This window comes from Tricharina praecox (genome assembly GCF_024521635.1).
Source record: "Tricharina praecox strain CBS 144465 chromosome Unknown BZA05scaffold_2, whole genome shotgun sequence".
Classification (NCBI taxonomy): Eukaryota; Fungi; Ascomycota; class Pezizomycetes; order Pezizales; family Pyronemataceae; genus Tricharina; species Tricharina praecox.
Genome location: NW_026250404.1, coordinates 380,174 through 400,892, shown reverse-complemented (window position 1 = coordinate 400,892; position 20,719 = coordinate 380,174). Strand labels below are relative to the sequence as shown.

At 55.1% G+C, this 20,719-nt stretch overlaps 5 protein-coding genes across 5 annotated transcripts; 3 read left to right on the top strand and 2 right to left on the bottom strand.

The window, feature by feature from the left end:
• Window positions 1–942: 942 nt before the first annotated feature.
• Window positions 943–2,962, top strand: BZA05DRAFT_100489 (uncharacterized protein). Its single transcript, XM_051478469.1, has 2 exons — window positions 943–1,500; window positions 1,557–2,962. Exons 1-2 carry the CDS (start codon window positions 1,212–1,214, stop codon window positions 2,804–2,806), a joined length of 1,539 nt encoding a protein of 512 aa, XP_051343346.1. The 5' UTR covers window positions 943–1,211; the 3' UTR covers window positions 2,807–2,962.
• A 155-nt stretch (window positions 2,963–3,117) lies between these two features.
• BZA05DRAFT_331294 (benzodiazepine receptor family protein) lies at window positions 3,118–3,675 on the bottom strand (the record flags this gene model as incomplete). The annotated part of the gene is made up of 1 exon (XM_051480582.1): window positions 3,118–3,675. One exon carries the CDS (start codon window positions 3,673–3,675, stop codon window positions 3,118–3,120), a length of 558 nt encoding a protein of 185 aa, XP_051343345.1.
• A 1,911-nt stretch (window positions 3,676–5,586) lies between these two features.
• Window positions 5,587–6,794, top strand: BZA05DRAFT_330964 (uncharacterized protein; the record flags this gene model as incomplete). Its single annotated transcript, XM_051480563.1, has 3 exons — window positions 5,587–5,769; window positions 5,841–6,482; window positions 6,534–6,794. The coding sequence occupies 3 exons, from the start codon at window positions 5,587–5,589 to the stop codon at window positions 6,792–6,794; spliced, it is 1,086 nt and encodes a 361-aa protein (XP_051343344.1).
• Window positions 6,795–7,376: 582 nt separating this feature from the next.
• Window positions 7,377–10,086, top strand: BZA05DRAFT_470483 (TIP-1 family-domain-containing protein). Its single transcript, XM_051487903.1, has 4 exons — window positions 7,377–8,166; window positions 8,219–8,706; window positions 8,756–9,419; window positions 9,468–10,086. The coding sequence occupies exons 1-4, from the start codon at window positions 7,463–7,465 to the stop codon at window positions 9,964–9,966; spliced, it is 2,355 nt and encodes a 784-aa protein (XP_051343343.1). The 5' UTR covers window positions 7,377–7,462; the 3' UTR covers window positions 9,967–10,086.
• Window positions 10,087–18,492: 8,406 nt separating this feature from the next.
• On the bottom strand, window positions 18,493–19,096 carry BZA05DRAFT_100393 (uncharacterized protein). The gene is made up of 2 exons (XM_051478468.1): window positions 18,937–19,096; window positions 18,493–18,875 (listed from the first exon to the last, which is right to left on the bottom strand). The coding sequence occupies exons 1-2, from the start codon at window positions 19,003–19,005 to the stop codon at window positions 18,552–18,554; spliced, it is 393 nt and encodes a 130-aa protein (XP_051343342.1). The 5' UTR covers window positions 19,006–19,096; the 3' UTR covers window positions 18,493–18,551.
• Window positions 19,097–20,719: the final 1,623 nt, after the last annotated feature.

Here is a 20,719-nt window from a genome sequence, read left to right as displayed (position 1 = left end):
CCAACCAGAAACCGTCCAGAACGAGCGCAGTACTGAGGAGCTTGGAAAGAGCCCGAACCCAGTATTTCCCAATCAATGGGTGTCCTCAAGCCTCGGATGGAATGGAAAAATGGAATGGGTTGCGCGAGTCCATCTGTATGGAGTATTTTGAGGAGCCCGGGTGGAATGGCGGGTGGGTTGCCAGGTGGAATCTGGATTGGTTAGTGGTGAGGAGCAGAGGGAGATGCAGAGGGAGGAGCAGAGGGGGGTGGCGGCCAAGGCGACCGGGAGTCTCGCGGATTTACTTGGTCGTTCCTACTCGGTGACTGGAGCCATTCATGCTCATTGACTCTAACTGTGTGGGTTCATTGACTCTTGTAATGCTTCCCGGACGATTGCCAATAGTTCAAGGAATCACTTGGAAACCTTTCACTAAAATAGAGTAGCAGCTAGCTCATCCCATTCACGTTAATATCTAAGACGACGATACGAAACCCTCTCCGTACATACCGGAATTAGTAGTGGTGGTGATACCTTTCGTCCCGCTTTTGCAACTTTTGTCTGCCGTCGAGTCCAGCAAGAATGAGGCTGCTCGTTTGAGGTCTAGTGAGCACTGAGTCTCCCCATTCACACTCTCATCATAATCACTGACTCGCTTCTTCTAGCCCATCGGGCTGGCGTAGTGGTTTTCTTGTTGGGACCTGGGAGTTCCCTTCCATTCACTACTTTCAATGACGGACATGAGGTCAAGAAATTCGTTGCAATTCCAAGTGCAAATGGCAAGCACCGAGTGATATTAAAAGCATCCAGCGCTGGAGTCCACTGTGCTTGGTTGGATGCCTTTGATATCATTCGGCTCGTGTAACAGCGGTACCGTAGTGAGAACGCTAGAGTAGGTACCCGTAATTGATGCAAGCTCGGATTCTCCAGGTCGAGTCCTCGCCGGACAAAGAGATGCGTGGCTAAGAAGGCAAATTGTGTGTATTGTATGTAGCCCCCCGTAATCCCTTATACGCGAATAGTCATACCCGACACCGATAAGTTGTAAGTTGTAACGATGATGTCGAGTGGAAACCATGATCGTCGTCATGTCACGCCTATCCACGCTACCACATGATCACTGAAATACCTAGGTGGGTAGAGTAGCTAGCACCGTAATCCTCATCCCTGATTCTCGTACACCACCGTCACCCACTACCCCTCCGCCCCCTCCTCCCGCAACATGCATTCCGATGTCCTCGCCCGAAGTCGACGTGGAAGTACTCGTGCACATCGCGGCGCCCACCACTGCCGGCTATGATAACGTGTACCGTGCACAAGCGGCGGCGACGCTGGATTTCGTGCCGGTTCGGAGGATCGATGTTGGACGCGTTACATGGCCGAGTAGGAGGTTGTTTTTGGTGGAGGGGGAGGAGGAGCTGGCAAGGTTTAGAGAGCGCATAGGGGAGGCGGTCAAGAGGCGGGCTGATGTCGAGGAGGAGGAGGAGGAGGAGGCGAGGCCAACGAAAAGGGCGTGTCGAGGTGGGTTGAATCTGCGATGGGAAGGGAGGGGAGAGGATGCTGATGACGATGGACAGTCCCGATTCCGACTCCGACATCTTCCAGGCGGTTCCAGAGTAGCAGTCGCTGCTCACAGGTCTCTACTACTTCCAGCGCAAATGAGCATTCCTCTTCCCAAGAACCGTCACTGCGACTATCACCCGTCCGTGCGATCCAACTCCGGACACCACGTAAGTCCTCACAACTCCACTCGGAGATCCTCGTACCGCAAGCGATAGACCGATCACCATGCCTACCACGGAACCCGCAAGAAGAGGAGGAGTACAGGAGCCTATCTCACGCCTTCGACTCGTTCTGTTCGGACTTGAGCATCCCCGACTCGCTCTCGCAGGTGGCCCCCTCGGTCGTGCCCAGGACCCCATGGTTTGAGATGAGAGCGGATTTGCTATCACCGTTGGGAGATCATGAGCCATCACAGCAGTTGATACTAGAGTCTCAGCTGAGTCAAAATACACCTTCACAGCAGATACGACGTAGCCAGCGGCTTTGCGAGCGTCACCTGCAGTCCACGCCAGAGCTACCCTCGGCCGCCAGCAGCCAAATCCAGGTCCCGTCTACTCCCCATCCCACGCCCATATCCTACATATCCGCCTTCAGCCGGCAGATCAAAGGGCCGGTGTTAACATTTGCCACGCCCGCGCCCGACGCATCCTCGCTGGTGATCCCAGCACACTTCTCGCCCGTCCCCGCGTCCGAAATCAGCGGCGTGCACTCCTCGCCCGCCCAACCGCCGCCGTTCGACTGCGTGTGCCCGCTGCCCACACTCGTCGAGCCGCCTTACGTCATCATCGCACCCTTGGCCGACACCTCCTCGTCCCCGCCACAGGTCTCCAACAGCCTCTACGATCTGGTCAAAACGCAGATGCCGAGCAAGTTCCACTCGCGCGTCAGCGCCATCACCCGTCCGCTATGCCGCTGGGAGCGCGGCCACTGGCTGGTCGACATGAGCATCTGGGGCGACCCGCTGCAGAAAGTGCGCTTCTGGCGCGCCGTCAAGGACGGCATCCTTAAGGGGCGCATGGGCTGCGCGACCATGGCGCTCGAGACCGAGGAGTTCGCCGACACCACTGAGATGTGGGTGCAGGGACGGGAGTGGGAGGCGCCCGGCAGGAGGGAGATGGAGAGACGGGGGAATACCGTTAAGGTCTATTGCTGGGGTGCGACGGCCGAGATTGTATGGTGTGTTCTGTATATTTTTGGGTACCATGGTATTGATGGAGCCGTGTGGGTGGATGCGGCGGGGAAGGTGGTGGTTAGGATGGTTTGATCATGGATGGACGGTTTGAATTTTTTGGTGTTTGGATGGCGCATTCTGGACTGCTTAACTGTTTGCCATTTTGGTTGATGGGGAGCGTGCTACATAAGATCGAATGAGATACCCTTTTGGTACAGTACTATACAATCGTGATGTCGAGCCTACCTAGCGGCGGAGTGCATTCACTTGAAGATGGACGGAACAGCGGGAACCGAATGAAGACTTATGTCTCATTGATTGATGCGATTGCTTCTCATTTCTTCTCATGCTTCTCATTGTCGGCGTGAATATAAAGCTCCCCATCCACCCCCACCCACTTATCATCACACCGTCTTCCCCCCCTTCTCCTTCTCGACAGCGCCCTTAATATCCCAACCATTCAGAAACCCCACACCCGCGGTAAGATACGCCGCAAACCCCAACCAGGCGATATACGGGATCATCAATCTGCCAGCCATCCCATCCACTTTGGCAAACTGATACGCCGTCCCGCCGGCAACCCCCATGAGCACGACGATATCCAGCATTGCGGCCTTCACCCTCCGCGCGCCAAAGAATAGCGGCATCCACGCGAAGTTCAGGCCGAGTTGCAGGGAGTACAGGCCGAGTGCCCGCGGGGTAGAGGGTGAGGGGGTGAGGGACACACGGTGCGCTGCGTAGCCCATTCCTGCGTACAACAGGGTCCACGCGGGCGCGAAGAGCCAGGAGGGAGGGCGGAAGGGGGGCTGGGAAAGCCTGTTGTAGACGGTCTTGGTGTCCGCGAGTCGGTTGGTCGAGTACCCGATCAGCCCGCCTGTGATGACGGGGAATAGGATTGATGCCGCCGGGGAGTGGAGGAGGAAGGGCGGGAGAGAGAGCGAGTGCAGGCCGAGGTTAGACATGTTGGGCGTGAGATTGGGTTGGGGGATGGAGGGAGGTGGGCGCGTTTTATGGGGGAGGGATGGAGGTGGAGACGCGGATGGCGTGGTGTGGGGAGAGGCGGGAGGTGGGGGAGGTGGTGAAGTAGAGGAGGTCGGGGTGGACTCTGGAGGGGTGGGATGCCGGCGGGGACGCAGATCGCCGGGAGGAATGGATGACGTACGACCATTGAATACTCTACATACCGTAGTCGGGAGAAGGATGAGAGTGAGAGAGAGAGAGGACATCAGTTCGTTGTCGCATATGGGCTGTCTATCCTACTGAGTAGGCCATGGAAATTGGTGACTACGAACCCGGCGGGCGAAGGATGAGAGAGAATGAAGCTGCGAGCCCTGCATGCGCGCATTGAGTCTCGATTGGCGAGTGATAGATTGTGAAGATCGTTTGCGGGATGCGGCTTGTCCCCGGCGCCGGCGGTCATTCCACATGGCAACACTTTTGCTGAGGGGCCGCAGTCAGTCATCACGGAGTCTCAGGATGTGAGTGAGAAGAGCCGTTCAGCTTCTCACGTCAACCTTCTCATTCTCATTCACCGTCAAAGCCACCACGCTGCCCAGCACACTGCCCACAAAAAACAAAACCATCAAATCAACACCATCCGCGTCCTCCGCCGATCAACCCGCCCAATTACCTCGACCGGAGATAACTCGTCAGCGATCAGATCACAAAGCAATCGAGCATTTCCGATCGAATAATAAAGTCACAGAGCCTAACTTATCTACCTATTTTACCTACAACTTGGACTACTTTTTTCTTTCGCCACAGCTGGTCTGGGCAGGCTGTATGCGAAACAAATTGATGGTCTCGCGTTTCTCCAGACTCCATGTCCGTCTTCGCTTAGACAGCACCGTGCACTTGCTGACATTGCACATTGCACATCACAGTCAAGTCTCAGGCCTCCCGCACGTGCACCGCATGCACAAAAGAATAGGCAAGTCATAGGTGCTTGGTTAGGTGCCCACTAGAGGAGTAATTATGTGGGCAGATGAAGGTGTATGAATGCACATCATACATACGGTATGTATCAGCAGCGAAACTTTTCGTCGGTGAAGAAGCACTAGCACTTACGTATTTACCGGTATGATGTAGGGGTAAAATGCTACTGCTCGGTAGGGCTGCGCTGCGGTACCTAGGAATGTACGGTACTTGCCGGGGGACGGATGACAGGAGGGAATGTTGCGGATGTTTATTCGGGACTGCGCGGCTTCTGCGAGAGGTTGTGTTCTTCTTCTTACGACTTATTCTTCTTTTCGGCGTCTCGGAGTCTCGGCGTCTCTCATGTGAAATTCCTCAGACGAGACTGCCGAGCCCGTGAAAACAGCTTGGAAACTACTAGTATTGTTCTCGCTCACAGCTCACAGCTCTCCCAAGCTCACGCGCGCGCCACAGTCTAGTGAATGCACACGAGCAAGCAAGCGAACCGGCACTGGCACACTGCACCCCAGCTTCTATTTACAGCTTACTCCCACTGCCCAGTGCCCAGGAGCCAGGACAGGCCAATCCTTCGAATCCCAAGGCTGAGTAGGGGCTCATCCAATGTGGGGAGGAGGGGAGATTGAATCGATCAGACTGCAAAAAGGAAATAAGTCTGGCTGAGGTAGAGGTACAAGAAGGACCGCCTTACCTGAACGTGGGTGGAGAGAGACGTAGAAAGACCGGTCATAAGCCCGCCATCCTCATCCTCATCCATTCATTCATTCATTCAGACAATCATCAACCCAGACGGCCAGCCATAACGAACCGATATCTACCTCCCACATACATCCTCATCTGCCCTGCTAGTTATCGCGTATCGTATCGCATCAGCTGCTCTGCCACCTATTCACACACACACCTTAGCCCACCCCACCCCCACCCCACGCGTCGTCCCAAACATGCCGCTCAAAGACATATTCAAGCATCATCACCACCACCTCCACCGCGGCGACAAGGAGAAGGGCGATCGCCGGGGGAGCGCGGACGACTCGCCGCCACAGTCACCCGCCTCCGCCGCGCCGCCGCCTATAGTCACGTCTGCACCGCCGGTCCCAGAATTCAAATTCATCCGTAGCGACACCGTACTGCCCCCCTCCGTCCTGGTTTCTATTTACGTAGGAGATGTGGCTGGCCGGCTGACAGACAACCCCAGAATTCGCACGACGTGATCCACCCGCCGACAGGCTTCAGCACGCACGACCACAGCGCGACCAGCGCAGACGCCTACAACGACCTGGGGGGGCCGCTATCACCAACGTCGCCGACATCACCGACGAGCGGGGGGCGGGCGCGGTCCAGCAGCAACGCCAGTCGGTTCCGCGAGACGCTATCATTCTCGCACCGGCGCAACCGGTCGAGCTCGAACCACAGCACGCACATCCCCGCCGACCTGCCGATGATCTCCGACTCCGCCGTTGACAAGGAGACGCAGTGGGAGAAGCGCGCCACGATTCTGGTGGGCACCCCCGTGGTGCCTGTGCACCCCGCCCTACCCGCGGAGGATCCCCAGGCGGATGAAAATATCCAGGAGGCTATACGGTTGCATGAGGAGGGCGAGCTCGAAAAGAGCACGGCTATGTTTGGCCGCCTGGCAGACGCAGATAATCCCCTCTCCCAGGTGCTGTATGGTCTGGCGCTCAGGCATGGCTGGGGTTGCACCATGAATAAGAGCAAGGGCCTCGAGTATCTGAGGAAGGCGGCGAGCAATAGTGCCGCCGTCGAGCAGGAGGCGCTTAAGGCCGGGATAAAGAAGGGCGGGAGCGCGAAGGGAGAGCTCGTTTTAGCCATTTACGAAGTACTTCATCCCACCGTTCCATTCCCCCGGAACAAGCACTGACTTTGACAGCTGGGAAATTCCTACCGCAACGGCTGGGGCGTAACCAAAGACCCTGCGGCGGCCCGAGAATACTACGAGACAGCCGCGAACCTGGGCGATCCGGATGCGCAGAACGAGGTGGCCTGGTGCTACCTCGAGGGCTTCGGCTGCAAGAAGGATCGCTTCAAGGCGGCGAAATTCTATCGCATGGCTGAGAAGCAGGGGAATAAAACTCTGGGGAATTCATGGTATGTCACCCGTACACTGCCGACTGGTAACGGGATTGACTGACTGACTGATTGGCGGGAGATAGGATCTGGAAGGATAAATACAACGAGGATGATGGAGAAAAGGGAGAAAAGGGTAAGAAGAAGTGATCCAATCCAAGCAGATGGAGTGTTTGTGTTTTGGGCTTTTGGGGCTGTTTCTTGAGTTGTTTTACTTTTGGTTGTTTTTGGTTGGAGTGAACAATACCATTGCTTGCTTGAAGCTTTTCGTTTTCGTTTTGTTACGAAGTCTACGACTATTCCCTACTCTACTCTGTCTCTGTCTCTTTGTTCAAGAATGTACTTATTCATTATAATCAATCATCCATCCTTCTCGATCATTGGGAACTGTCTTGCAGGCAATGGCTACCGTATGTCATCGTCATGAATAATTCACAGGCAGAGAGTACGGGGATATTCTTCGCAACGGATGGGACTAGATAGCCACTCTGACTTATGTTTTGCTACACAAATGTACCGGACAGACTCCAGAGTACGCACACTCGGAAATATCACGGCGCAACTCCCCACTCTCACGAGTCACATCCCATGACCGCCAAGCAGCTGCTAACTACCATACCGTAGTAACATGCAGCTCTTATCAACGGATCTAATCTGTACGTCAGTGGCCAGGTAGGTACCTCCAAGCATCCCATCAAGCTGTCCTCAACGCCCCTCCAAAAAATCCCAAAAATGCCATCCCACAGCAAGCCCCCAATTTCGACCGACATCCGGGTACAAGACTACCTAAACGACAAATTCCAGACGTTGGCAGACCTGTCATCGCTTGACTCCCTTCTGTCCTCTGTACAAACACAGCAATCGCAGCTGCGCACGCAGCTCCAAACCGCAGACCGCAAGGCCACCACCTCGCGCGCCGATCTCGCCGCACACTCCACGCACCTCCGCGGCGAAATCGATGCATTCACGCAGAAACAGGAGGCGATCGACCGGCGCCTGCTAGCGACGACGACGGCCGACACGGCGATCGATGCGGCCGCGCGCTTCGAGGCGACGATGGAGCGGCTGCAGCGGCTGGATGTAGCGACTGGATATGTTGACCTCCTGCGACGCGTGCAGGTGCTCGATGAGCAGGCGGCGGGCCTCGTGGATAGGGGGGATCCGGAGGCTGCGCTGCGGCCGTATACGCTGCTGCAGGAGCTAGCGAGGGGGCTGAAGGAGAGGAATGAGGCTGCTGAGGGCGCCGCCGTGCATTTGGTGGATTATGTGGAGGGCGCCACGGAACAGCTGTGGCGGAGAATGAGGGAAAGACTGGCGAGGGGGCTGGAAGAGGTGCTCATGAAGCTCAAGTGGCCTGCGGAGAAGGTTGTTATGACGAAGGAAGTGGCGGAGGAGTTTAGGAGCGCGTTTGAGAAGTTGCTGGTGCTGCAGGGGCCGTGAGTTGATCGCTGGTAGTCGTGGGTGGTGCGGGGTGCTGATGGAATGTAGCGATCTGGAGAGCGCGAAGGGTACGGCGACGCCGTTGCTGCCGCTTGAGGTTCTGGTGAAGCCTCTGGCCTTGCGGTTCCGATACCATTTCGATGGGGATAGGGCTACCAACCGCATCGACAAGCCGGAGTGGTTCCTGGCGCACATAACGGGCTTGGTGACTACATACACCGATTTCCTCCGGGAGATCGTCCAGCCTATCCTGTCGGAATCGGCGAATCCCCTCAACCAGCGCGATGCGGTCAATGAGTTCATCACGGCGCTCCTGCCGATCGTCATGAGGAAAACGAAGAATTTGCTGCCGCAGATATTGGACCAGGCGCAGTTGCTAAGCCACTTCATACATGAGATGATCAAGTTTGATGCCGAACTGCGGGAGGAGTTCTATTACACTCCGTTTGGTTGCGATGGCCCGTGGAAGGGCATGACACATGAGGTTTTGGTCGTGGAGAACGGTTTTGCGGACTGGCTCCACGTCGAGAAAGAATGCAAGTCACCATCTCCAGCTTGTAGGCGGATCTCTAACCGGGGGTGTAGTCGCACTGTCTCGCTACCATACCATTCTTGCTGCCCCAGACGCTTGGGTCTTGGATTATGACAGCGTTGAACCGACGGATTCCAAGCCTACGAAGTCGGCGATACGTCTGAAGGACCTCATCGAAACAGTCACCGATAGCTACCGGCCGCTGATCTCCTTCAGCCAGCGTCTCCGCTTTCTAATCGACATCCAGATCGCAATACTGGACCAGTACCACGACCGCCTCAACGGCAGCGTAGAGGCGTTCCGAGTCCTTTCCTCGTCGATCGCGCGAGCGGTCCAGGGCACAAGTAAAGAGGAGGTAGAGTCACTCACCGGCCTTGCCGGTCTCGAGCGACTGTGCAAAGCGTACGGCTCGGCGGTGTTTATGGAGAGCTGTATGCGAGACTGGGGCGAGGACATCTTCTTCCTGGAACTATGGGAAGATCTGCAATCGCGCGCGTCAAAGGCAAGTCCCAACAAGAACCTTGCGGGTAATATGAACATCCGCGACGTAGCTTCGGTGACCAGCAACGCGCTCGTGTCGGGCGATGACGACGACGACGGCGCGCTCTTCGATGAGACGGCCGGATCGTATAAGGATCTGAGACGTAAGACTGAGGAGACTATGGTTGACCACCTCGTGAGCCTGCTGAAGAACGAACTCAAGGCGTACATCAAGATGTATTCTCCCCCGCCCCCCGTTTCGACATTGTGCACTAACACGACCAGAAACAACTGGTCCTCGCTCGACCCATCCCACTCCGCCTCGTCGATATCCCCGGAACTCGTCTCTGCGCTCTCCACGCTCTCCACGCACCTCTCCTTCCTCTCGCGCGCTCTCGCGCCTGTCGTGTACCACCGGATCATCCGTGCCGTAGCCGCCGCGCTGCAAACGTACATCTGGGACTACGTTTTGACGCGCAACACGTTCTCGCTCGCCGGCGCACGGCAGTTCGCCAGCGACATGACGGATCTGTCGAATTCCTGCGGTGGCTGGCGCGAGATGGTACGGCTCCGCGAGGCGTGCACGCTGCTCACTCTGCCGCTGGTGAGGCTGGAGGAAGATGAGGAGGGAACGCAGTTGCTCCTGAAGGATGTTGTCAGGCCGGTCTTTGAGGATAATAATAAGGCGAGAGCGGTTATGATGAAGCTCGCTCTGGAGAATTTGCAGGTCGGTGAGGTCAGGATGGTGCTGCAGAAACGCGTGGAGGCGTTTGGAAGTGCGTAAGTAGAAACGTCTTTTTTTCTTGTAGGATGTATATACTCCGAGTGCGAGATGGTGATTCCACTCGTGAAGTTGAGATGCATGCATCAGAGTGAATTAAAATGCACGCGGACGATGAATCAGCACCTTTCTTCCTCAAATTACATAATTACATAATTCGCATTCGCTCACCCAGCGAGCTCCCTTACTTGTCCGCATCGGCAGTCCAAATGCACGCGCCCGGAGCAATTACCCCATCCCTATAGCCAGCCGAGCAGAGCACCAGCCGAGCAGAGTCGACCGCCGAATCCCGGGCCGCTCCCGGGGGACAACACAGAGCGCGGGAGGGAGGGGGGGTAAAGGTCCGGTTTTCTCCGAGTACATACAAGCATGTACGGTATGCACACCGGAGCTTTCACCGCACCGCCGTGTCTAAGGCCGTAACGGTGTCTTAGTGACAGGTACATGTAGGGGTATCTCAGTGACAGATACATGTAGGTAAGTACCGCGGATGGGCTGGACTGGGCGGACAACACTTCACTTTACTTCACCACGCCGCACTTCATTACGCCTCACGTCGTCTCGCACCTAACCAACCGACACAACAGCTATCAGCCGGAGTAGTAGTAGGAGCACTGGTAAGTGCAGGTAAAATCACTCGACAGCGAGCCTCGCAACAACAAGTCTTGGAGCAGCAAGTCTTGGAGCAGCAAGTCTTGGGACCACCAAGCGCAAGAGCAACGTCGAGGGGGGGTTCATCAATCCCGCCAGCGGGATCGCCAGCGGGGCGGCGGCCGGGCGCTCTAGATCTACTCTACATACATAGACTCTAGGCTCTACGTAGACTGCGTAGACCTGTAGACCCATATCCTGCGTAGAGTGGTAGAGTGTACAGTACTGCAGGGGCGCTACGCGCAGGGGCGTACATAGGTATCCCAACAGATCACGGGTATCACTCGCTCTCCCATCATCCCCGCTTCCTCTCTGTCTGAGCCTCTGTCACTCTCTGCACCCTCCGGGGACTGCATGCGATGACGTCCACCAGGCTCCGCTCCTTCACATTCACCTTCACCTCAACCTGCACCTGCAGCCACCCCGCGCCCGATTCTCCCGATTCCGGCACTCGCAGAGCCACCACGTATCCATCCCGTACATATAATACATGTAGGAAGAAAGGAAATCATTTTTTCGCCCGTCTACATTGCATTACATGTATCTTTTCTTCTTTTCTTCATCTTTTTCATCGCATTATTTTCTTTTTCGTCTTTTCTTTTTTCTTTTCATCCCTTTTCTTTTCTCTGCCCGTCTGTCTGTCTGTCTGTCTGTCGTGCATGCATGCAAGTAACTCTGGCTGCAACCATGGCAGTAGTTGGTGGCAGTAGTTGGTGGTGGTGGTGCAGTGGGCTCTGATGAAGTGGCAGCACGAAAGCTTCACATGTGGCTAGTAACCCACCTGTGACCCACATAGCCAACAACTTACATGTACAGACAGTGCAGTACGTGGCCAATGATAAACGCCACGAGCCACCGCCAACCAACCAGCCAGCCAGCACGTATCATACGTGCGTACCTAACAGACAGATAACTGCCGGATGTACCGATGTGTTATTCCGACAGGAGAAGAGGGGGGGGGGGGGGGGGGGGGGGAGAGAGGGGGGAGGGGGATTTAGAACCGCACTGGACAGGACACGCACGAAGGAGGGGGTAATAGCTTGCGGTCACTGGCTCACTGGCTCCCTCAATGAAGGCCGGTAGGTGGGGGTGAATGCTGTTCCTGGATGATGGCCGCTACCTACTCTACATACATGCTCTACATATCATATCCCGATTCCCAACGCCCAACATCCCACCTCCCACATCCCACATTCCACACTCCACAGCACATCCCTGCAGCGATCTGGCAGGTGCGGCTGAAAGCGGAAGGCTTCTGGAAGCTGGAAGGGTAAAAAGGTGCAGGAGCAGCAACAGCAGCAGCACGCGGGCTTTCGGTTTGTGGGTGGGTTTGCACTCCCTCCCTCCATCCCTCTCACCCTCCGGGGATCTCTGTTTGGGCAGTAGCTATGGCGGAGTTCATGCGGTCATGCTCGTGGAAATTCATTGCCGCGGTCCCCGCGAAAGTGGAATGGGACGGGATGGAACGGGATGTTTTCCGGCAGGCAGGAGTGAACAATTGCCATTGCTATTGCTATCATATTGCCATTGCTATAGTCATTGACATTGCTATTGCTATTGCTACATACATAGGGCCATTGCAAACCCCACGGACAAACAAAACGCAACGCAGTCGTCGTCGTCGAAACTTGTTCCCTCCGGCCCTCCGGCCCTCCGGGGAAAGAAATGCCAATGCCGACGTACGTCCCGCATCGTGCAGCGTGCATTGCATTCATGGATGGAACCTTGGACCTGAGCTCTAGGTACGTTGGAACGTAAGTTGGAACGGAAATTTGTGACGTAAGCTCAAGTCTCGACGAGATGTTGTATTGTAAAAGAAACAAACAAACGCCGCCGTCAATCGCGAGGGCGTCGGCCCCACTACCCACTGGACGCCTTGCCGTCGGCGGGGGGGAGTCTAAACTAAACTCAACTCGAGATTGCTCGGGCGTCGACGGTGGGGAGAGTCGACGAGGTTTCCTCCGTGTGCAGAGTCCCCCCCCCCCCCACATAACCGCTCACGGAGCTCCGAAGTGGCTTGTGCAATCGGGGGCGTTTGCTGGGTGAGATCGTCCCCCCCCCCCCAGGAGCCGTTGTGGCGAAAAAATTGAGAAGTCTCGATCTTTCGCTGCGGTTGTATCTGGATGGGGAAGCAAAAGCCTCGCAGCTAGAGTCGCAGGACCGAACCGAGATGTCGAACCTTGCAGCCTGGACCAAACGTCAGCACTGTCACCCACAACAAGGAAGACGCCGGTAGAACAATATCAATGTCTATAGCATACCTGGTAAAGTGGATTCGAAATGCAAACAACGGTTGTCGTGCATGCCAAGGGTAGTTGGTAACTGCTGTAGAGTAATTCACCACTATGTGCACCGATAGTGACAGCCTCGTTGGCCTTACTCTACTTCGTAGTCTGCAGCCGGCTCTGCTGACATCGGTCGAGGTCGAGGCCGAGTTCGCGCTTGTTCCTCCGCCTCCGGCCCTTGCTGGCCGTGACGGGCGTCATGTTTTCGAAGCACGGCTTCATGCTGAATGAGGAATCAACCCGAAGACCTCGAATCCGAGATTAACTGAAAGATGGAGGGGCATGGAAGCCCTGGAGAGCGAGGGTGACGATGGCATGTAGTTCTCCGACTACCCGTTGCAGCCGCCGAAAGCTGGATATGACGGCCAGTGCTCGCTGGCCTTCCGTGATTCCGAGGATTGCAACGGTCGTGTCGCCTCGTACGTGTTGGCTGCTGGATGAGCTTGAGACGGCAGATTGTATGTAGTAGAGTAGGTAGGTCGGGTACCGGTATCGTTCATCACCACCATGTTTCCTTGCTATGGTCCAGGGGCGAGGAACTGGCAGAGTAGGGTGGACGGGTACTCTCGAGTACCTCAGCTCTAGGTCCCTGACGATATCCGGTGTTGTTATTGTTATCGTTGCAGTAGCTGGGCGCTCCACATACGGCATATGCACAGCTATACCTACCGTACATTATCTGCCACCCTGGGTTGACACGTTGCATTTCGGCTGGCCGTCCATCCATTTCGACCGAGAAGTTCGATTGGACGGTGTAGGGCAGGCCAGACGTCGCCAGCCGGGATATCTGAGCTGAGCTGTGAAGTGACTGACGGAGCTGCACTCTCCCTCTCAGCGGTTACTCGCTGTTGTAGAGCAGAGTCATGGAGGCTGGGCCCTCCAATCTTAGGTTGGAAATCCCATTGGCGGAGGGAGATACGGAGGCCCAACTATCTGTCTCGAATGTGTCGTAGAGTAACCAGGAAGACTCGGTCACGTTCCGGGCCGCGGTCGTCATGTGGGCGAGCGTGATCCGACCCCCGTCCCCCAAGCAGTCGAACATCATATGGTCGTTGTCGAGCCGGACATGTGCGTGGGCAACTTGCCGAGATAGACGCTCCACGAAAGGGCTGGAGTCGCGGGTGATGGGAAGCCGTAACTTAATAAGGTGTAGAGCATGGTAGTAGTCTAGCACCGGTGCCTTGTGGAGCTTCGGGCCTTCCCACACTGCTGATGGGATATCTCTTTCACCGGCTTATAGCCCCACGTTTCACGGCGATCCGAAACCGAGAACCTTCATAGCGGTGAAATAAGGTTGAAGTCTCCCATCCTAAGGATATAAATTGTATGCTATCCTCCATCCATGTGCTCGTCATCTCCACCTAGTTCTTATGCAATCAACGCCGCACTGGCCTCGATCATATCCGCATCATCAGTCCAAACCACAACTAAAATTTGACAAGTTTCTTCGCCGGATCCGGTTTAAAGTTGCAGCAGTTGAAGTATTTTCCAGTCTTGGGTGAGCCGGTCCTTGTGTCCACCGGCGGACGGTGATGAATGGGTGGAAGTAGTGTGGGGGGGATGAGAGATCGCCCATCCTGATTTCTTCGAAGGTCTGAACCTGATCCTACGGATACGAGCAAAAGCACGCCCAATGTGAGCGTTTCATCCGAACATCCGTCAACGCTCGGGAGGTTCGACGATGACCAATGTCGACAATTCCTCGCAGCAACCAAGCAGCACGCAGCTTCCTTGCCCCAACAGTTCCACGTCGTGTGCGTAGATCTGCTAGTCATGCCAATACTTACCTGCAGATCTCTCGCCTTCTGCTTCCTCGAATCCAAGTTGTTGAGCTGGGCACCCGACGCAAGGCTTTCGTCCTGCCATCGATGTCGATGTCGGATTCGAGCTCCTCGTAATCGTGCATCCAGTGGTCCTTATCGGGTTGTTGGCCGCGCATTTTCCAGTTGGATCTTCCTCTCGGACGGACGACCCAATCTGCCGGCGTGATGGCCATGTCTTGGGTGACGTGCGCAGTGTTGCTGCGGCGTTGTTGAGAGGACTCAGTGTCAATCTTGGGAGCTGATTCTTGGAGGTCGGAGCCAGATCCCTTCTTCCAGCCAGACGAAGGAATAGCAGGTTCGGGAATGCTTCCATCTGGTGGAGCCACTTCATATCTGCTTCTGCTTCTCCTTCTCGTTCCAGCCCAAGCCACTCCGCTACAGGATTCGTTGGAGGTCCTGTGTACTTCGCTGGAGGCCCTTCACCGCTTGCGGTCCTTCTTCGCTGGTGAAAGTACTACCGGCACAGCCAAAAGCAAGAATATTGGAGTCGAGGCAAGCTCGTCCGCCTTGGGAGGATGTGCGGGTAGAGATGCTTCCAGAGGTGAAACCTCAAGTTGCCCGTGCTGTTGAAGAGCTTGATCGCTGGCCGCTCGCCTTCTGGTATGTATGTAGGTATTCTCCAATCAGCCCCGCAGCAAGGTGTACGCTGCGTCGGACGATTCCTTCGGTAAGCCACATTTGTAAAAGCCACGGATCTCGAGGGGAGGTATTTGCCATTGAGAACTCGGAGATGAAATGATAGGTATGGCTTGGAATGTTGGTATGTAGGTGGGAGTAGAAGAGAGGGTAGTGTCGTGAGCTTGGAATCGTGGAAGGCTAGTCACTGCTTCGCAATGAATGCTCAGACTTGCCATTGGTACTCGAGCTCTGTCTGTAACAAGCTGCCCACAAAGTCCCTCAACGTTTTAGGCACCGTCGTCGATTCGGTGTCTCAACACGATCCTCCTCGAACTAGACCCAAGTCAGTAGCCACAACGTCTACCCAGCATGTCATCAATCGTCAAGCGAGCAAGCCCACCAAATTTCATGATTCAGCATCTACGTCCCATCAGCAACCACTAGTACTTAACTAGCAAACCCGAGCACAACCCACCATCATCCAAGCGCCGTCGCCAGTTATGTCACCTCACGATAGGGGCGTACCATAGACGCGCTAGGCGCGACAGCGGCTGAGGAGCGCGGGACAAGAACGCCCACTCGCAGCCCAATAGCGCGAGGCTGCCCTCCACGCCCTTCCGCTTTCCGGTGGCTTGCATTGGGGGCTGGGGTGGCCTATGCAAGAGATAGTTACCTGTCCGGATATCACTGCATTCCAGTCAGTATGCACCCGCCATTGGCCAGTGCCCGCGGCCGATCCCATTGGGCGAGCGGTGAGTGAGTCAACATCCATGAGGCGCACTGAGTATACTCTACTACACACATACATACGTGGAGTCTGACGTTTCCGGGGCCACACCCCGTGCCCGACCGGTGTGGGTGCCGTCCGTCCATCCATCCCTCCATCCCTTCATCCCTCCATCCACCCATCCACCCATCCACCCATCCATCCAGCCTGTGTAAATCCAGCTACAGCAAGAGCACGGCCTGTGCTTGCGCGGAGTCAAGTACGTACGGCTCGTGAGGATACTTGTCGAGTACGTATCGTATGTACACCCTACCAGCCTCCGCGTGAATCGAGACGGCTTGGCCCGTCTAGACCTTCCGCCCCTCAGCTCTCGCTGCCCCCGGTGGGGGATGTCTGAAGTGGAATGCCCGCACGGAAGGATGGTCCTGGCAGTTGGTGGTAGTGTCCACTCGAACACCTACTTACATACCTACTTGCCTATGCGTAACTCCTCCCCCCCCCTCCGTCCTAGTATGTAGCCCGTCCGAAATGACCTACATACCTGCCCGCTCCCCGTGAGCCTGATCACTGACGAGGGTTGCACAAGTCCAGTAGAGTAGGGTACGTCGTCCCGGAGGCTGGCTGGCTGGCTGGCTGGCTGGCTATCTCTGTCTATCGGCGTCCTGGCTGAGAAAGCAAAAGCAACCATACCGATCGTGCTATCAGCATGTGGGTGGTACCGCCTTGGAGACCTTGGACTTTTGTTCTCAGTCCCGGAGTGCGCATTCCGCTGAGAGGTACATACCGCCTCCACCACCACGAGGGGTGAGTCCGCAGCCAGCTGCCCACTGGGCAATGCCTTTGGAGGGCTTTCCTTCCGGAGAAGTCAGTAACAGTAGTAGCGTACGACGAGTATGAGTCGAGCTCCCTAGCTGTTGAGCCCTACGCTCCGGCTACTGGACAATGGCTCCTCGTTTCAAGAGCCCCAGGCAGCGTGTTGTACAGTACAGAGGGCCCACAGCCGAAGGAAGGATGGATGGATGGAATCTGGATGGAGGCCGGAGGAGGGGTCCCCTCACAGTCCGAAGTCACCATCACTTCCCCGCTCTCGATGTCATGCCACAAGGCCACAAGCATTCTAACGATTTGCTAACCGCCAGACAGACAGGCAGGCAAGCAGGCAGGCAGGCAGGCAGGACCACGCTCGCTCATCATTCATGCCGGCAGTCCAGCCCCAGTATGTACGTAATCCACTGCCGCCCGCCCGCCAGCATTTATTTGTGGGACGGGAGGGAACGGAAACATATCTGCTTGCTTACTGCTGCGCATGAAAAAGATGAGGAGAGTTTCTCGATAGACAGACACGCTTGGGTTTTTTTCTTCTTTTTCTTTTCTTTTCTTTCTTTTCGAATGGTTCCATCCACCCATCCATCCATCCCATTTTGTTTTCGAAAGCAAGTAACTAAAACCCCCGGGAAGGGGAGGGAAAAAAGGGACGAAAGAAGCATAATGGAGGGGGGGGGTTCACGATCGGGGGCCAATCACGGCAGGGGAATACGTTGAGTACTGGGTACTCGAACCGTGCGTAGAGGTGTCTAGGTGGTGGGAAGATCGATTCGGAATCGGGAATGTCTCGTTTGCAACGAGGTAGGTGCAAGTGGGAGGGGGGGGAGGAGGAGGAGGAGTAGGAGGTTTCATGTTCTCCGCCGACAGCACGCATTAACTAACAGCGGCAGTCTGATACGAGGTGGGGTTGGGATAATGCACACACCAAGTCTGGATCGAACGGGACTACGGGCCACGACTGCGTTGTATGTATGTATGCAGGGACGAGTTGGTAGGTACTTGGGTACTTACAGACCAAGATGGTGACGACGATGATGTCTGCCCTCCGGCCGATCGGTGTTGGCACAATTTGGGGCCCGTTGCAAGTGTCATTCTGCTTCCCGGCTGGGGGGAGATTAACGGCTTTCCTTTCACATGCCAGGAAAGTATCCATCACGGCCAGGTAGGTGAGTAGGTAAGTAACTTGGTAGCTAGGTATCCAGCCGGTGGGCATCAGCGGGTGGCCAGACCAGTAGATGCCGCCCGATCATATACCTGGTAGATACATGCCTGAGGGCGGAGTAACGGGCTAAGAGTGGACGTTGAACCGTTCCCAGTCGACAGGCCGATGCGCAGATTGGTCTCAAGATCGCAAGGCGGGCGATTCCCTCAGACGACACGGTTCCAGTGTCCACGCTCGATTCAATCCGCAGCCTGTTTCTATCTTGAGCGTGTCTTGTGCGATACCGGTACAAGTTTACACTGGTATTTACACACACACACGCAGACACACAGACCCAAACCGCGGAGGTTGGCTGATACCGAAAATACCTGGGATTGATTACGTAGGTATTTTTGTCCACACTCAAGTGCCGTACACACTTTGTAATGTAATGTATTTCCACCCGTCGGATTTCGAAAGAAATTGAAACAACCGTCGACCAACCAACCGAGTGATTGCTACGGAAACAACATGTCAGTTGCATCCGTCCTTCTCTCCGCCCAGTGCCCAGTGCCCATGCCCATGCCCACGCCCATGCCCATGCCCTCCCCAGGACCCCGGTGCAGATCATTGCCTCTCGATACGGATTGCTCGCTTACTATTGGGCACACATGGCCATGACCGTGAGTCCGTGAGTGAGTCTGTGTCTGAGACCACGCCGACGCCGACGCCAGAAGAGATGCCAGAAGCCCATCCAGCCTCGATTCCTCGGCGCGCCGTCGGGCGGCGGCCGGGGTCACGTACTCACTTAAAAAGTGGGCTGGCCGGTCGATGGGCATTTGCTTTATTATTATTATTATCTATTTTATTTCCGCACGATTCGGAGGAGCGTATGATACATACCAGTACTTGGGCATAGGAGGTGGAGGATGAGGAGGAGAGGAGGGCGACGACGACGAGTAAAGCATGCATGTACCGATTAGTCCTCTCTACTATTCTATGCTAATATGTAGGTAGGGCGCCAGGCGCTAGACCATACATGCCATATATACTAGTACCGTACCGTACAACATCAATGATCAGATCTGATCAGATCTGATACGATCTGATATGCACAGTGCACTCTACAGTATCTACAGTACTCTACTGTTGGTACAATAGTAACCACCTTAGCCGGGGGGCCTTTCGTATAATCATACCATCGTATGTAAAAGAAATCAGACATATGTACGCAAATACATACCGAGAATACATTTGGTATGTATTTCCGTACCGCCCGTATGTAATCTCTCTCGCCCCCATCCCCCCATCCGCCTCGCCTCGCCTCTCCCCATATGCTCTGCCTGCCTGCCTCCTACCAGAGTCGGGCATGATACGCATACCTTCTCTCCTCTGCTCTGTTCTGCTCTACCTACTCTACATTAGGGCACTCCACCTTCGTCTATGTTGGGTTGGGTTGGGTTAGGTCGGCTATCGGTATGCACATGCTCTACATATGCTGCTGCTGCGGCAATGTCTTCATTTCGGTTGATTTGGTACGGTAGATATGTAGAGTATGCATACCTAGGCGGCGGTAGATATGTAGGTGGAGTGGACTGCGGCGGCATGATGATATACGGACGGGCCATGGATTACTCTCCTTTACTGGGTATCTGCCTGCCTACTCTTGCCTGCCTACTTTCCTACTTACAATTCCGCAGCGTAGCCTACCTAGCCTACCAATGTCATTACCCCAGTTACTCTAGCTCGAGGGGAGGGGGTAGAGATACGGTGGTACAAGCCGGGGTGCAGTGGGGTGTTTTTGTTTTTTGTTTTCTGTTTTTTGTTTTTTGTTTTGTTGTGTTGTTTTGTTGTGTTGTTTTGTTTTGCCAAATTTGACCCGGATGAACATCGCCGCTCGATCTCGTCTCGTCTTGTTTGTACACGTGGGGCCCATTATGACATGTCAATGTGGGGGGCATATCTAGTCGTATGTCTTCAATTGGTGATGGCCTACGGGTATCTGGAATACTAGTAGAGTATCGTAACACTCGTGCTCATTTCTTGACCTTGACCGTCTGCATCTCGTGAGTCGTCCATCCCCTGAAGGCTAAAGAGCGAGTGCGAGACGTGAATCCAGTAGCAGCAGCATCGTCTTCGTTATATCGCCAGCCGTCCGTCAGTCAGTCTTTGTAATTACCCATTACACATCACACATTACACATCACACATCATTTGGCATACTCTACATCCGAGGGTTGGCAGTTGGCATGTGGGGTCTTTTCGTTTGTCATTTTCGTTTTCGTGTTGGTTTTTTCAGTTTTTCGGTTTTGTTTATTTGCTATTGTTTCCGAATCCCACCGTAGGTGGCAGGTATGATATGTAAGGAATATGTAAGTGCCATGGGATATGTACTCTACCGTCCACGTTCGCTCCGCAGGGCGAAACCTTCCTCCCCCCACTCACTCACTCACTCATACACACTCATATGTAGAGTAAACGCTCACACACCATCCGCACTCACACAAGGATCAGCGCAGCGGCATTTGTTGGATCGGAGATGAGGCCTGGGTATGTATAGTGGAGTAGGGTATCTAGGGTAGGGTAGGGTTTGTAGGAGGACTCATCTCGTTCCTGGGTAGGATGGTAGGTATAACCGGTAGCAGTGGAGATGAACGCTGCGAGGAACAGGTAGGGAAGCGGAAGG

Excerpts from the sequence above, each read along its gene's own strand:
- BZA05DRAFT_100489 (XM_051478469.1), top strand. The coding sequence starts at position 1,212 with ATGTCCTCGCCCGAAGTCGACGTGGAAGTACTCGTGCACATCGCGGCG. Across the intron at positions 1,501-1,556 it reads AACGAAAAGGGCGTGTCGAG|TCCCGATTCCGACTCCGACA; the intron begins GTGGGTTGAATC and ends GACGATGGACAG.
- BZA05DRAFT_470483 (XM_051487903.1), top strand. The coding sequence starts at position 7,463 with ATGCCATCCCACAGCAAGCCCCCAATTTCGACCGACATCCGGGTACAA. Across the intron at positions 8,167-8,218 it reads TTGCTGGTGCTGCAGGGGCC|CGATCTGGAGAGCGCGAAGG; the intron begins GTGAGTTGATCG and ends GATGGAATGTAG. Across the intron at positions 9,420-9,467 it reads CTCAAGGCGTACATCAAGAT|AAACAACTGGTCCTCGCTCG; the intron begins GTATTCTCCCCC and ends TAACACGACCAG.
- BZA05DRAFT_100393 (XM_051478468.1), bottom strand. The coding sequence starts at position 19,005 with ATGCATGCTTTACTCGTCGTCGTCGCCCTCCTCTCCTCCTCATCCTCC. Across the intron at positions 18,876-18,936 it reads CCTCCTATGCCCAAGTACTG|CAAATGCCCATCGACCGGCC; the intron begins GTATGTATCATA and ends ATAATAATAAAG.